At 59.1% G+C, this 14,715-nt stretch overlaps 1 protein-coding gene across 3 annotated transcripts in view; it reads left to right on the top strand.

The window, feature by feature from the left end:
- Window positions 1-13,416, top strand: part of CAPZB (capping actin protein of muscle Z-line subunit beta) — a 127,264-nt gene extending 113,848 nt beyond the window's left edge. For 2 of the 3 annotated variants that reach the window (XM_059137893.1, XM_059137891.1), the window contains exons 7-10: window positions 7,797-7,862; window positions 8,497-8,573; window positions 9,739-9,851; window positions 12,574-13,416. In XM_059137893.1, coding sequence (XP_058993876.1) covers window positions 7,797-7,862; window positions 8,497-8,573; window positions 9,739-9,841 — 246 coding nt within the window. In that variant the 3' untranslated portion in view covers window positions 9,842-9,851; window positions 12,574-13,416. The remainder of the gene's footprint in view (window positions 1-7,796; window positions 7,863-8,496; window positions 8,574-9,738; window positions 9,852-12,573) is intronic. The other variant, XM_059137892.1, reaches the window with a different exon arrangement.
- The last annotated feature ends 1,299 nt before the right edge of the window (window positions 13,417-14,715 follow it).

Below are 14,715 nucleotides of genomic sequence, written 5' to 3'. Positions count from 1 at the left end.
GGAGAGGCAGGGCAGCGGCGGGGAAGGCCGGTCTCGGTTAATGATGTAGGGCTTCGGGGCAGATGGGCAGTGCGAGTTGTGGGATTAACCATGTGTCCCAGGTGCACCTTGGGGAAATGTCTGGTTACTTTGGATGGGAGACGAAGGGCTTCCAGGCAAGTGAGCAGAGCGGTGGCAGTGTGTGAACATGCATGGGGCAGGGGGAGGTCTCCGTGCTTTGACGTAAGCAAAGTAGTATTGCCTTTCCCCTGTGACAGTGAGGAGACCAGCATTTGAGCCCTGAAGTGATCTCCTCATGGTGATTTATCCACTTGGAGGCAGAGCCACAATTTGAACCCAGATTTGTCTGTCTAGGAAAAAAAAATTGGGCTTCTTCCCACCACACTACATTGTTCTGCTCTTTGTCCCATGCCTGACATTTGGTAGGTGACTGGAGGTTTGCACAGAAGTGCGCGGGGCGGTCCGCTCAGTGTGGCCAGGACGCCCCACCCCCACGGGCACCTCTCCACCTCCAGCCGCCAGCCAGGCCCTGGGAACAGACACCCTGAGTTGGGGGGTCTTGTGGAGGGACCGGCCTCGCTGGGGGACAGCAACCCCAGCCTCGGGGTGCCTCCTCCACTGGACTTTCAGTAAAGTCAATTTTTCTTTTGGAGGTAAGTTGGCCACATGAGACCACGCTCACCACCAGTGGTGCTGGGGCTTACTAAGATGTTTAGTCAGGGGACGCCTGGGTGGCTCAGTCGTTAAGCCTCTGCCTTCAGCTCAGGTCGTGATCCCAGGATCCTGGGATTGAGTCCTGCATCAGGCTCCCTGCTCAGTGGGAAGCCTGCTTCTCCCTCTCCCTCTGCTTGTGTTCCTCTCTTGCTGTCTCTCTCTGTGTCAAATAAATAAATAAATCTTTTTTTTTTTTTTAAAGATTTTATTTATTTATTTGACAGAGAGAAATCACAAGTAGGCAGAGAGAGAGAGAGGAGGAAGCAGGCTCCCCGCTGAGCAGAGAGCCCGATGTGGGACTCGATCCCAGAACCCTGCGATCATGACCTGAGCCGAAGGCAGCGGCTTAACCCACTGAGCCACCCAGGCGCCCCATAAATAAATAAATCTTTAAAAAAGAAAGATATTTTAGTCAGTTGAACAATCTGATTAGATTTCTGTTTTCAGAAAATGGCTCTTTGGGGTGTCATGGGGGGAAGTTGGCAGGGGGAGGGAACTGTTATAGTCCTCCAGGAGCGAGGTGACTCGGGCCAGATGGAGGCGGTCCGGGAGGGCTGGAGGGGACAAGCCTGTAGCCAGGAAGTCGGTACATGAGCTGGTGTTGGCCTCAAGGAGGGGAGGGGACAGGGCAAGAGACATTTTGAGGTAGGGCGGGCATGGCGTGGGTGGGCCTCCACCGTGTGAGCGGTGGGATCAGAGGTGGCTTCCTCATTTGAGCTCGTCCCATCGAGCAGTGCTCGCAGAGACCAGACCCGGGCTCTCCCTCTGGCAGGTAGGCCTCAGCTGCCTCGCGTGTGTCTGGAAGGAAGGACCCACGCCAGCAGGCACCGGCCCTGTGAGCCGGCCTGGCCATGGTCAGGAGCACTGCTCCGCAGAGGCCCCCTGGGCTGTTCCCTCCACTTCCCTCTTCCCCGCACCCCAGTCTCCCCAGCTGTCCCTCTGCCGCTTCCGCTTCGGAGGCTTTGTCGCTGGCCCTTTCCCATCTCATGAGGTGGCTGTGAGTGTAGGGTCGGACAAGGAGAGCTTTCTCTAAATTGTTGGTAAATTTAGGGCACCTGGGCGGCTCAGTTAAGCATCTGCCTTCAGCTCACGTCATGATCCCAGGGTCCTGGGATCGAGCCCAGCATCGGGCTCCTTGCCCAGCAGTGAGTGAGCCTGTTTCTCCCTCTCCCTCTGCCTGCTGCGCCCCCTGTTTGTGTTCTGTCAAATCTTTTAAGTAAATAAATTCTCGTAAATTTAACAGTGCTTGGGAATTGAGCCACACATGTACCCTCTGGTCGTGACCCCCAGGCTGCAGCGGCATCCCCGGGGGCTCCGACCGGGTGCAGCCCGGCCTGTGCGCCCTCAGCACACTCACCCATCACCACCCCTTTGGCCCTTTCTTCCCTCCACCCCTACGTAGCGACGTCTCCCTTAGGGATGTCAGCTGGAAGGCAGGTAACTGAGGTGTTTGGGCAGATCTGTGCGGCCGGGGCGGCTGGGGAGGAAGGGGGCGCGGCGGTCTTTGTGGGAGCGCCTCACAGCCAAATCCTGCAGTCCTTCCGCGGGAGGAGGGCGGAAGGTGCCCGTTGGCGCCATGCCCCGCCGGCCCCAGTGGGAAGGCTGTGGAGCAAGTAACAGATGTTGCAAGCCAAGTACCAACATGCTGGAAAGGAAGTTGCGCTGAGAGGTCACTTCTCCTGTGTGACAGCTGGAGACGCGGGAAGGCGGCAAAGGCCGTAAATCTCTGGAAGGAGACCCGAGACTTCCGATTTGGGGATGGGCCCTGCAGGTGTTCGTTTGATATTTTTTTCAGATTCTAAATATTTAGAAACGAAGGTGGAATGTTCTGTCGAGTTGGGGGATCAGACCAGTCCTTGGCCGGCTGTACGCTCTCTCTGCCTGCTCCAGTGTACTCTCCCCGTGACAGAGAGACTCCCGCAGGGCCACCTGCCCGTGTGTCATGGCCGGGAAATGCTCTTTGACTCGAGCTTGGCGCTCGGTTTGGCCAGCCCGGGCGGCACGTTCTGGTGTGGGGAGGAGGCCCACGGCCCTCTTCCGGATGTGGGGGAGCCGGGCCTAGGCCCAGGGAGTGCTGTCCTGCTGGGGGAGGCACAGCTGCAGCCGGCTCCTTGTGTGCCGGGGGGTGGCCTGCGCAGGGATGAAGGCCGAGAGCCTTCTAGGAACAGCCAGGCCGGAGAGGAAGGCACTGGAGATGCGAAGAGGGGGGCCCTGAGGGGGAGGCACGGGGCTGAGGCAGGGATGGTCACTGTTCGGAATTTCCAAGCCCTGGATTGTGCTTTGTCTTTGATTTTTCCGGTAAAGGATGTACATGGGTGTGAGCAGAGAGGTCTTGTGCAAGAAAACAAGTTTCAGAATTGCCGAGACGTGGTTCAGTGCTAGCCTGCCCCCTTCCCAGCTGTGTGACCTGGACCGTCCACTTCCCTTCTCCAAAACTCTGCATTTTCACCATCAGGCTAATTATGCCTATTCGGAGACGGTTGCAGAGAAGAAGGTCCGCCTGGACTCCTGGTCTGCGCTCAATCAGAGCTGCTTGTGCTGCTTCCCCGTGCCTCACAAGCAGAGACTTTCTCGTCTTCTAGAATATATGTAGTTTTAGGCTCAGTTAAAATTTCCCTGGACTGGGCAAACTGAACCTTCCTTGAGAGGCTGTCTGACCACTGTCTTCAACTTGACAGCAGGCTAAGTCCTGGCCCCCAGGCCAGCTCTTCCTAGAGCGCAGGTCAGTAACCAAGAGGACAGGACAGGAGGAGCCCCAGGAATGGAGCTGCCGTCCCGCCGGGCCCCGTCCTCAGCGCCGTGCGAGTAGTTCCTCCTTCAGCAGAAAGCAGAGGCCTAGGCAGGCCCGAGGCCCTCAGCCCTTGGGCTCCAGAGTGGGAACCATGGCGCCGGGGCTGGTTTCCCCCACCCTCTGGGCCGTGCCTGCTGGGAAGCGCTGCAGAGCCAGGGGAGGGACCGTGCCCTCCTTCTGAGGAAGACGGCCTGCTTTCCAAACACTTGCCATGTCCTTCCTGTCTCCAGGCCACAGAGAGAAGGAGAGGGAGGTGCTTGATGGGGACAGGCGGGCTGGGCTCTGACTTCAGACGTGTTTGGAACCACCTTGTGGAACATCTGTGCGGCCACAGCACATAAAAATGTTTTTCTCTGGCAGCCACTTTTATAAGGATGTAATAATATATGCATTGCAAAAAGAGGCCTATTTTTGGTGGGTCAGCGTTTCCAGCAGGCTGGTCCTGACCAGGCGTGGAGGGAGTCAGCACGGCTGCCCGGGAGGGCGCCGTGGAAACGTCCGCGTGTGCCAAGGCCTCCGCCCGCACCCAGCCCACGTCCTCCTTCCCTTCCCTGGTCCCTGCCAAGTCTTGCCTTGGGTTCAGACCCCCTGCCTCGAGTTTAGAGCCCCCCGCTTCCCTCCCAGGGAGTCCATCTGCTCGCAGAGGAAACCAGGTGTCCTTACCTTTCCCCGGTCCGTCCCCAAACCCACCCCAGACCTTTCTACCTTCAGGCGATGAGTGGTTTCGCCACGTCAGTTCATTGGAAGGTTGATTCTGGAGCACAAAGACGATAGCCAAGAGGTTGAATTGCTGATGTGACTTGACCTACCCTGATGGCCCGGACCCCTTTGCCAGCAGCCTGGGCCTCCCTTTGGACTGTGGAATCCTCATTTAAAATGGGGCCCTTCAGTGGGGACCTGGTTGGCGTAGTCAGTTAGGTGTCCGACTCGGTTCAGGCAGTGATCTCGGGGTCGTGGGATTGAGCCCCATGTCAGGCTCTGCACTCAGCACAGGGTCTGCTTAGGATTCTCACTCCCTCTGCCTCTGCCCCTTCCACTCACGTGTGTGCACGCTTTCTCTTTTTCAAATAAATGTTTAAAAAATGAATGAAAAACAAAGTGGGCCCCTGTGAGCTCAGAGGCTTATCGCTTCCCTGAGATTGCCCAGATCCTGCCCCCCGCACTGAGCTGGCGAAGGTGCGGGACGTCTCATCGTGGGAGCACATGATTTGTCTGGGTCCCACCCCCCAGGCTTCTCCCTGCCCAGAGGAGCAGCTCTCTGAGCTGCCCTCAATCTGGGCACAGGAACCATTTCCAAGGCAGGAGGGGGGAAAAGCACCTACTCCAACTACTCCTACTCCTGGTGGCCAGAAATCCCTTTTAAAAGTGGGTAGATGAAGGGGCACCTGGGTGGCTCAGTGGGTTGAGCCTCTGCCTTCGGCTCAGGGCATGGTCTCAGTGTCCTGGGATCAGGCCCCACATCGGGTTCTCTGCTGGTCGGGGAGCCTGCTTCTCCCCCCCCCCCCCTGCCTGCCTCTCTGCCTATTTGTGATCTCTATCTGTCAAATAAATAAATAGAATATTTTTTATAAATAAATAAATAAATAATAAAAGTGGGTAGATGGAGCACCATCCTTCCTCCCGAGCGTGCGCCAGCTTTTGTCCAGCTTGCGCACTGCGCCTGTCTCAACAGCAGGGTTTGGCTAAGGGCATGTGTTCCGGCAGGTCCCGTGGGATGGCCCAGGGTGGGGGATTTCGGAGACCTGAAGTGATGGGGAGTAGCTGTCGCTTCTGAGTTCAGGAGCTCTCACTGCTGTTTGGTAGGGACTCAGGTAGTCTCTGAGGGTCAAGACTCCCCAGGATCACTGGTCCAGGGGCACGGAGGCAGGGCACATGGCCCATTCTTGCCCATTTCTTGAGGTCAGGGTGTTCGGACCTTTGAAGCTTTGCCCGTGGGTCTCTTCCAGCCCGGCCTCTAAACTGAGTCCGGCCCTGCAGGCGTGGCTGTGCCAGGCCGGTACTTCCTGAGGGCTGGAGCCCGCTGCTGCAGCATCGTAGTGGGACGCCACCCCCGACCGGGCCCCGGCACCAGTCCTTTCCCCAACATTGTGGCCGCACAGCACGTGGTTTTCACGCTTGCGAGCCCTTCAGAACAATGAGTGTCTTCGCAGGACTCGGTTCCCATTTTTTACTTGGTGGGAGTCATGTCTGAGCCCAGGAGAGCGATTCACACTCCCCTCAGCCCGCCGAGGCAGGAAGAGCAAACGTGCTGTGACCCGGGCAGATGACCCCTTTGAGCTTCCATGTCCTTGGGTTGAGAACAGAGTTCTTCTAGAGACTGAGTAGAACAGGCGACTCTGTGCTTGGCCATGCTCCATGGTAGCCCATGTTCCTCGGCTCTGACTTGGACCCTCGCTGCAGTCACCAGGATGCTGAGAAGGCTCACGGCTGTGCCTTCTCCAGGTCCCACGCAGGCAGGCTGGCTCAGGGCCAGAAAGGAAGCCTGCAGGACAGCAAAGGGACAGCAAAGAGGCCGCCCTGGGGACCTGGTATCCCAGCCATGGCCACGGGGGACTAGGTGGAAACCTGCTAGTGGTGTGATCTCCTAGAGGAGTTCTCTGTACCCAGCATCCCCATCAGAATAGGAAATTGGGGCTTCTTGTGGGACTTGTCCACGATGAGCCCATGTGGATTCCTAGATTAGCGATAGCCGATTTTAGATGTGCTGACAGATGAGTCTGAACAGTCCCATCAAAACTTGTGAGGGAGCCTGCTTCCCTCTCTCTCTCTGCCTGCCTCTCCATCTACTTGTGATTTCTCTCTGTCAAATAAATAAATAAAATCTTAAAAAAAAAAAAAAAAAAAAAAAAAAAAACTTGTGTGAGTCAGACGGTCGGACCCAGGGTTAAATTCTGACTCTCGTCTTCCTCATTTCGTGAAAGCGGGATCAGCCTCCGCCCTCCTCGGGCATTCGGCCCCTCCTGGGCGCGGGGTCCTTTTTCAGGGATGGCTGACGGCTCCGTGGAATTGGACGTGTCCAGCCCTGCGGACCTCATTAGTGAGAGTGACTTGGGTCTCTCCTGTCATCTGCTCGCCCATTTGGGGCCTCATCTCACTCTTAACTGGGTCTTTTCTACCATTTTTGGCCTGATGATCATTCTCCCTAATGGAGAAGAGAAGTCCAGACAGGTGAGCCGCAGCAGCAAAGCCTTGAGGCTCTGAGCCTTGGCCACACTCCCCAAGCAGCCGCCAGGGTCTCCAGCCTCTGAAGCCCGTTCACTGGCCCAGCTCGGCCATGCACTCTCCACATGTCCGAAGCCCTTCCGAGCTCTGGCCATCCCGACACCACCGTTCCTAGCTCTTTGTCCTGTCTCGAGATGACCTGTTTCAGCGTCAGTGTTTTATTTCAAAGACAGTTCCGTTCTGTAACTGAGCATTCATGTGCTCACCGCTCTCCTGGGCGCCCCTCGAGGTGTCGACAGGGGAACCTGTCCCTAAGGGAGCGACCTGTCCCGTGAGGGAAATAAGGCTGATGCAGAGGGAGAGGTGGGGGGTCCCGCACCTCCTGCATAAGGACACAGGTCAGGGATCCTGTCCCTCTCCCCCCGCCCCACCTGCTGCCTCCTATTAGTACTTTCAGTAAAACTTTACCAGAACTTTAATAGTTACAATTATTGGGTCAGACCAAACCCTGCCCGAGACTCGGCTTGCTGGGTCCCACTCGGTCCCAGTCTAGGCATCTGGGTTCAGATTCTTCTCTTCCAGCCGCTCCCGGGCCCACAGCCAGCCCGGCAGACTGTGCAGTAAGAAGACTCTGGCCTCGGTTCGGCCCTCACTGCCTGCGGCACCGCCTAGCTAAGCCTCAGTCCCCCCAACCCGCCCCCCCACTCTCTCCGGCTGCTGGACCCTCCCTTTGAAGCCGCCATCGCAGGGCAGTGGAGGCGTGGTGAAAGCTCCCCTGCATCCCTAGCCAGTCCCCTGCCAGCATGGTCCCTTGTGCCCTCCGTGCAGCGGCCCTGGGACTGGGAAGGTCATCATGCTCCCAGCAGGGCAGCAGCAGAAGACCCTCTGCCAGGGTGGGACCTCTGGGTCTCTGCCGGCTGAGCTGTTTAGGCCCTAAAGCTGCAGTCCTGCATGCTTGGGGCCCAGCTGGAAAGGTGGCCTTGTACCTCCCCCAGCCAGCTCTACAGCTGGCAGCAGGAGCAGCTGGCTCTTGGTACACCCCCAGAGCGCATGGTGCTGGAGGCAGAGGCTGCCCTTTGCAGGGAGTGCCCGGCCCTCTGACATGGAGGAATGCTCTTCTCTTTGGCAGATGGAGAAAGATGAGACCGTGAGCGACTGCTCCCCGCACATAGCCAATATCGGACGCCTGGTAGAGGTGAGTGGGCCTCGGGGCTTGGGTCACTCCTGCAGTGTGGGCCGTTCTGCCGCCGAGGCCTGAGTGCGGCCTGCTGGCCTTCTGCCTGACTGCTTCCAGCCCTGTGGCAGCCTGCAGCGCCTGTCACCTTTGTCGTGCTTCTCGGGTTTTGCTCTGTTGCCCTGGGCTCATGCTCTGAGCCTTCTGATGGGCACGCAAACAGGGCTCTGCTAGTTAGCCACCCCCTCTCCTGCCCGCGCAAGGAACCCCCTCCTGCTTCTGGAAGTCTGCACTCCAAGGCCATGGGCTCAGATTGCAGTGGCCTTTGCCTTACCTTGGTGGGGGGGGGGGGGGACTTGGGGCGTGGTGATGTGGTTTAGACTGGCTCCCATCGAGGTCAGCATTGGCCTCCAGCCCCTGAGTATTGGCTTCCTGGTGCCTGAAGCCTAGGAAGCACTCAGCCTGCAAATTGGTGGGGGCGGTCCTCGGCCTCTGGGGGGCTGGCTCACCTGGCTTTGGCGTGGTCCTGTGCCTCCCCCCTGTGGTCGCAGTGGGGACTGCAAGGGTGGGCTGGTGGGCGGTGGGGGTGGGGGGGGTAGAGTAATGGGCCTCAGCCTGCTGTTTGCCATCCTGTCTGACTGGCATCCCTTCCCAGGATATGGAAAATAAAATCAGAAGTACGCTGAATGAGATTTACTTTGGAAAAACAAAGGACATCGTCAATGGGCTGAGGTAACGTACCCCAAAGCATAAGCTTCGGAACCAAAAAAGGTGGATTAGAGTTCCAGGTGTTCGACGTGGTAGTCACGTGGCACTGGGCCTCAGGTTCGTCGTTGGCGCCCCTGGCACCTCATTGGTGCCCCCACCCCGTGGGGTCGTTAATGCAGATTCGGAAAGGTCAGACACCTCGTACGTAGACGCTGGTTCCTACCCTGCTGTTTCTGTTTTCTGGGGACTCTCACTTGGACAGCCACTGGTGCCCTCGTGCCTGGAGTCACCCCTCAGTCCCCTGCCGGGCCAGTCCCATCTGCGGCATCTGCCTGGACCTCCCCACGCGTGAGGGATTGCAGCCCCCTGAGCAGCCTGGTCCCCAGCTGCCCCTCCCCACCCATCCTGTGCCCTCGGTTCTGTAGCGTTGGCCCAAGTGAGCTGAGAAGGGCTTTCTGGATCTTCAGAGTCCACGGGGTGGACAGAGCAGAAGGCCAGAGCCCCTTCCAGCGAGGGGCGGGGGGAGACAGGAGAGGTGGCGGTGGGATGAGCGCCGTTCGCCTGAGTCGAAAAGCGAAGAGCTCAGACAGGTCTCCTCTCCAGGACGCTCATGCAGTCAGAGAGGCAGGCATGCCGCAGGGGTCAGATGGGATAGCGTCTGCCCCACCACGGTGTGAGGCCAAGGTCTGGTGCGCTGCCCTCAGCATCCAGCACCCCCCCCACCCCCCGCCCGAGCCTGTTTCCCTGTGTCAGTCTCTCCTTTTGGGCCAAAAGCGGAGGTAGGGAGCAGTTCAGGGGGCTGCCTTGATTTGCAAATTCCCCCAGGAGACAAATTTCTAGTCTCCTTCTCATTAGAGTTTAAAATAGCGAGGAGCCCCCTCTGCATCTGCATCTTTCCAGTTTCCCACCTGCCAGCGGGGACATGCGGTCTGGCCCCTGGTAGGTTTCCCTCCCCCGCTCCTGCGGCATCGCTGTCCTGTGGTCACGTGGGGGCCAGCGCGCCATCCTCCAGGAGCCCACTCCCCGCAGCGGGGGGTGGGCGTGAGTACCTTCAGCATCGGGCTCTGCGGCTCCCCTCCGTGCGCAGGGGGCTGTGACGACACCGCTCTGGCCCCGCGTCTTCAGCAGCCACCTGCTCCTCGGTGTGTCCCGCCACCCCGCCGCACTCACCTCTGACCACTCTCTGTAGATCTGTTGACGTAATCCCCGACCACCCCAAGTTTCAGCAGCTGCAGAGGGAGCTTTCCCAAGTGCTGACCCAGCGCCAGATCCACATCCAGCCTGATAACTAAGCCGTCACAGGTACCCTGCCTGAGAGGCGTGAGCACCTGCCCCACTAAACAGGACTCACTAGCCCGCCGCCGCCCCTGGACCGGCTGTGGCCACGCGGTCCCTTAAACCACCACTAACCCCCTGTGTGTTGGCTCCCGGCCGTGGGCAGCCACGTTAATGTGCCGATGCGGCCCCATGTAACACAGACCCGCGTCACGTGTGTGCTGTGTGTGTCTTGCACTCTAGGCAGGGCTGGGTGTGGGGCAGAGAGGGGGTTTTGGCTCTGGCTCTGGAAGAAGCCCAGTCTGGGGATTAACCCTGCCTCTCCAGCAGAAGCTACTTGTCTACACCACTTGGGTTGGCCACAGAGCAGGGCCGTGTGCCTGGCCTTCTGCAAGGCCACTGCCCCAGGACAGTCTCCCCGAGCCCGCGGTCTGTGCGCCCAGGGTCTCGGGCTTCCCCGCCCAGCGTCCCAGAGGCCATAGAAGCCTTCTTGGTGGGAAGTGGAATGTGGGCGGCCACGACTTTTGAAAGGGGCGTATGGCCCCGAGCCTGAGGAGAGAGCACAGAGCAGAGGTTGAAACCCCCCGGCTGGGCTTGCTGCACCCCTCCACCCCCCACCCCACCCCCAGAGCGGCTGCTGCTGGAGCTTGGACCCGCGTTACCTGTGCCTAACACGCTGCGGCCGTCCTCATAAATGCCTCACACTGACGAAAGGGAAATAGTCTTGCTTGTTGAGGACAGCCGAGAACCACAACTTAAGCTTGGACAGATACAGGTGTCTGAAAGCCATCGGAGTCCCAGGAGGGGCTTGGAAAGCCTGTGGGGCAGGGCTGCAGAGCGCAGGGCTAGGGGATTTCTGCCCAGGGACTGGCCCCTGGGGGCCTGAGCCAGAAGAGGCTCAGCAGGATTTCCAGTGGGTCGGGGGGTGGGGGAACACCATTTATGGAACCGGGCGGCAAGGCTACTCTGCATTCGTGGGACTTCCGCATGTCCGTCTGGCTTCACACCGGGACCATGACATTCCTGTCACAGCAAGAGAAAACCTCCCTTTTGAGGCATGCCACAGTAGTGCAGTTTTCTTCCCAGCCCTGCCGCGTTGGCGGGGAGGTGCTTCTAAAGTCTTCTAGATCCCTGCCCTTGGTCAGTCCCGTGGCCACCACTGGAGGCTTTCTGTCATAAACCTGCCCCTGCAGTAGTGGGCAGCTGGCACTCCAGGGTTCCGGGACGTGTACTTCCCACACTGGTTTGATGTGGCTTAGCAGTGACCTTTCCAAGCTCTGTCCCCTAAATGAGTTCTCGGTCCTTACACCTCCAAGCCATTCTAAGCCCGGTCTCCCGTCTCTTACCTGATTCTCACTCTGGTTCTAACTCTGGAACTTTCTCCCTGGTGGGGGTTGAGGGCTGGGCACAGCTCTGCTTGGCTTCTCCCTCCAGAAGAGGCAGCACCCGCGCCAGCCAGGATGCTGAGCGAGTTGCCACGGCCTCCCGCGGGGGGCTTTTCCTGAAGCACGAAGTGGACTGCCAGGGCTGGTGCCGACCCTTCCTTTGCCACCGTAGAGCCAGGGGCCACCAGGACAGGTGTTCAAAAATGTTAAAAAATGACAGCACTCGTGAGAGTTTCTAGCGGCGCGGGGATGGTCTTGCCTGTGCCCCCTGGGAGCGTGGGGAGGCCACTTCCGGTGCGTATCCGGGAGGGAGTAGCCAGAACTGAGCTGGGGATGATCCTCTCCTCGGCACTACTTGACCCATTCGGGGACGTTGAGGATTGTTTTTTGGCCCCTCCTTCCCACCCCTCCTCATGGCCAGCGCACACGGAGCCTGGGATTCCTGAGGGGCCTGATGTCTGCACTTTTCCCGCCAGACCCCTCTTGTCTGCTGCTGCGGAACTGTTGGAAAGTTTATGAGTAGTCGAGTCAGTGCTTGGTTTGTCGACATGAAGGGTCATTTGGACAGAGTGACCATTCAGGGCATCATCAGGGGGCGTTTCCCGAAGCCTTCGTGTCCTCATCTGTGAACTGGGGACACCAGGAAGACCCCCCCCCCCCTCCAGGACGCCGTAAGAGGAAAAGGAGGATGTGTGGGAAGCGCTGCGTGGACTGTCCGGCCCCGCGGAGCTGGGCGGCTGCTCGCTTTGGGGAAGAGTGTGAGCAGCCACGTCAAGTGCACGCACGTCAGCCTGTCCCCACGAATCCTGGATTTGGTGGCGGTGACCCAGGGCCCCTTAGCTCAGTCCCATACTGCCTCTGGAAATCCAGGCCAGGGGAGTTTCTTGGCCGAGTTCAAGTTGATGGTACCTGCCCTACAGGAGCCCCCTGGACGTGAACCCAGTCTGCTCAGCTGTCCAGAAGGTCTCAAATGTTCAGTGGGTGGACCTCTGCCCCCCTGCACGTGGGGGGGGTTAGCAGCGGGCTGCCTCTACCGGGCAGGGATGTGATGAGGGGAAAGCCCAGGAGCCCCCTTCTGCTTCAGGCTGACTTTGGGACCTGCACCCAGAGAAGTGATTAGGGTGCTGGTGGCTCCAGTGGGCGCCCCCCGCCCCAGCCTGTTGCAGAGGTGAGCAGCCGTCCAGGTGGGCTGTGCACCTCCCCTGTGGGGCCTGGTGAGGGGCCGGTGGGGGGTGGTGCGTGTCTGGGGCACTGTGGCCCTCAGCCCCTCTCCGGCACCACCCACCGTGGGGCCCAGCCCGGCCCCAGCACTGCAGCGCCCCTGCCCAGTACACGGCCTGATGGACTCCTTTCCTCCCTGGCAGGTCTGTGCAGACTTTCGCAGACAAATCAAAGCAAGAAGCTCTTAAGAACGACCTGGTGGAGGCCTTGAAGAGAAAGCAGCAGTGTTAGAGCTCGGCTCCGGGCTACCAGGACGCGCCACACGCTCGTTAGTTTCCTTTCTTAGAGAACTCGTCTTCTGCTCCCTTCCTCGCCCCGCGCCTCCCCACCAGGTCATGTAACACCGGCTTCACCGACCGCACGGCGCCGTCTCCCCCCGAGAATAAAGCCCAGTCAACACCCTCCGTCTCCGAGGCCTCCTTCCCACCACGTTTTGCTGTCCGAACTCTCCGCGTTTCTGCAGAGACCGCGTGTTCGTGTTTGCCCCGGCCCCCGACCTGCCCCCCACCCGTTTATCGGCATAAAATACTGTCCATCTCCCCTTCCTTCCCACCTTTTTGTTACATTGGTGTAAAAAATGTAAAACAAAAAAATTTTATGAACTAACTGTGGTGTGTGAAAGAGAGAAGAAAAACTGGAAATCTGATTCCACGTGTGTTTGGGAGTAGCTTGGGGTTGGGGCTGGGGGACAGGGGACAGCTCCGGGAGAAAGGGGGTGGCCCTCCGCTTTGTCCTGCACGGACTTGAACCCTGTCCCACGGAGACCACGTGGTGGGGGTGCGGGGGTGGGGCCTGCTGACTGTCCGCTCTCTGGCCAGGTGCTTTCTTTCAATTTTTACGGAATGCAAAAGGAGTTTTTTGTTTTATTTTGTTTTTTTGTAAAGCTTAAAAAAAAATCTACATCTTATACTTGAGCTTCCATACTTAAAAAAAAAAGAAAGAAAAAAAAACAAAAAAATAAACAAACAGAAACTGGGACGCAGTTAGCACTGGCCTCGTGTTCTTTCTCACCCGCCTCCCTTCGCAAGCATCCGTGGCCCCAGGCGGAAGCCGGGCAGACGCAGGTGGGACCCACACCACAGCGGCGGGACCTGCGCTGTGAGCGGGGACAAGAGGGCCCCTTCCGGAGCCCGGGGCTGCCGCTCAGCTCCCCAAGTCCTGCTCCAGCGCCACGTGCCCCGGAAGACCTGGGCATCCCCACGTCATTCTGTCACTCTGGGTGTGGACTCCCCAGACCCCTCATTTCTGCAAACACCCTGGGCGTGTGGGACGCCTGCATGCCCCAAACCCGTCCTCGCAGCCGGCAGGGACTGTCCCTGCTCTCCCCACTGACAGCAGGCGGCCGTGCAGCCGGTCCAGAGGGCTCACACCCTGGCTCTGGGGTGAAGCCTGCACCCAGTTGGCACCCCTGGACGGGTGGTGGCCTCAAGAGCATGAGGCCTCAGGGGACAAGCTGGGCTGTCCAAGGCCCTTCCACCCCTCCCCACAGTGTCCCCAAGTCAGCCCCTTGGAGCCTTCACAGAGGGCCTTCTGGGACCCTGTTTCAAGATTCGCTGTGTCCAAACTGTCATTCATTCGCATCCTGGACTAAGGAGACACTGTGTGGCACCTCCACCGCTGCGGGGAGCGGGCACCGTGCGCTGGGCCTCTGGTGCTACCTGCTGCGGATGTGACCCCTGCCCAAACCAGGGAGCTCTCGCCGGACAGACTCTGAGTTTCATTCCCACAGGGAGGGTTTCCTGCTCGCAGGATCCCTGGCGCAGACTTGGCCTCTGTCTTTCCAGATGCCACGGGCTCCCTTTCCCTCTCCGCGGGGAGCCCCATGCATCCTCTGCGGCAGGCGTTCTCGCTCAACAGGTGGGCTTCTGCTCCTGGCAACCAGCGAACTAAGGAGAAAGGGCTCCTGGGGGCTGGCATGGGCGCTGACACCCCCCCCCAACCACATGCCCAAGGGGCTGACAGGTCTACCCCCACTTCACAGGAAGCGGGGTAGAGGGGCGGGATGTGCACTCCACCCCCGCTGACCCCACTATCCCTCACTGGCCCCTCCTGCCTGTTTTAGAATTCCAAGAGAAGACCAGCTTTTCCTCCTGTTCTCTTGGTGATGAAGCATCTACAGCAAAAGCTGCAAAACTTTTTAAAGATTTGATTTCAGGGCGCCTGGCTGGCTCAGTGGGTTAAAGCCTCTGCTTTCGGCTCAGGTCATGATCTCAGGGTCCTTGGATAGAGTCCCACATGGGGCTTTCTGCTCAGCAGGGAGCCTGCTTCCCTCTCTCTGCCTGCCT

This window comes from Mustela lutreola, chromosome 10 (genome assembly GCF_030435805.1).
Source record: "Mustela lutreola isolate mMusLut2 chromosome 10, mMusLut2.pri, whole genome shotgun sequence".
Lineage (NCBI taxonomy): Eukaryota > Metazoa > Chordata > Mammalia > Carnivora > Mustelidae > Mustela > Mustela lutreola.
The sequence above is the reverse complement of the archived record's forward strand: the minus strand, read 5'-3'. Positions and strand labels throughout refer to the sequence as shown.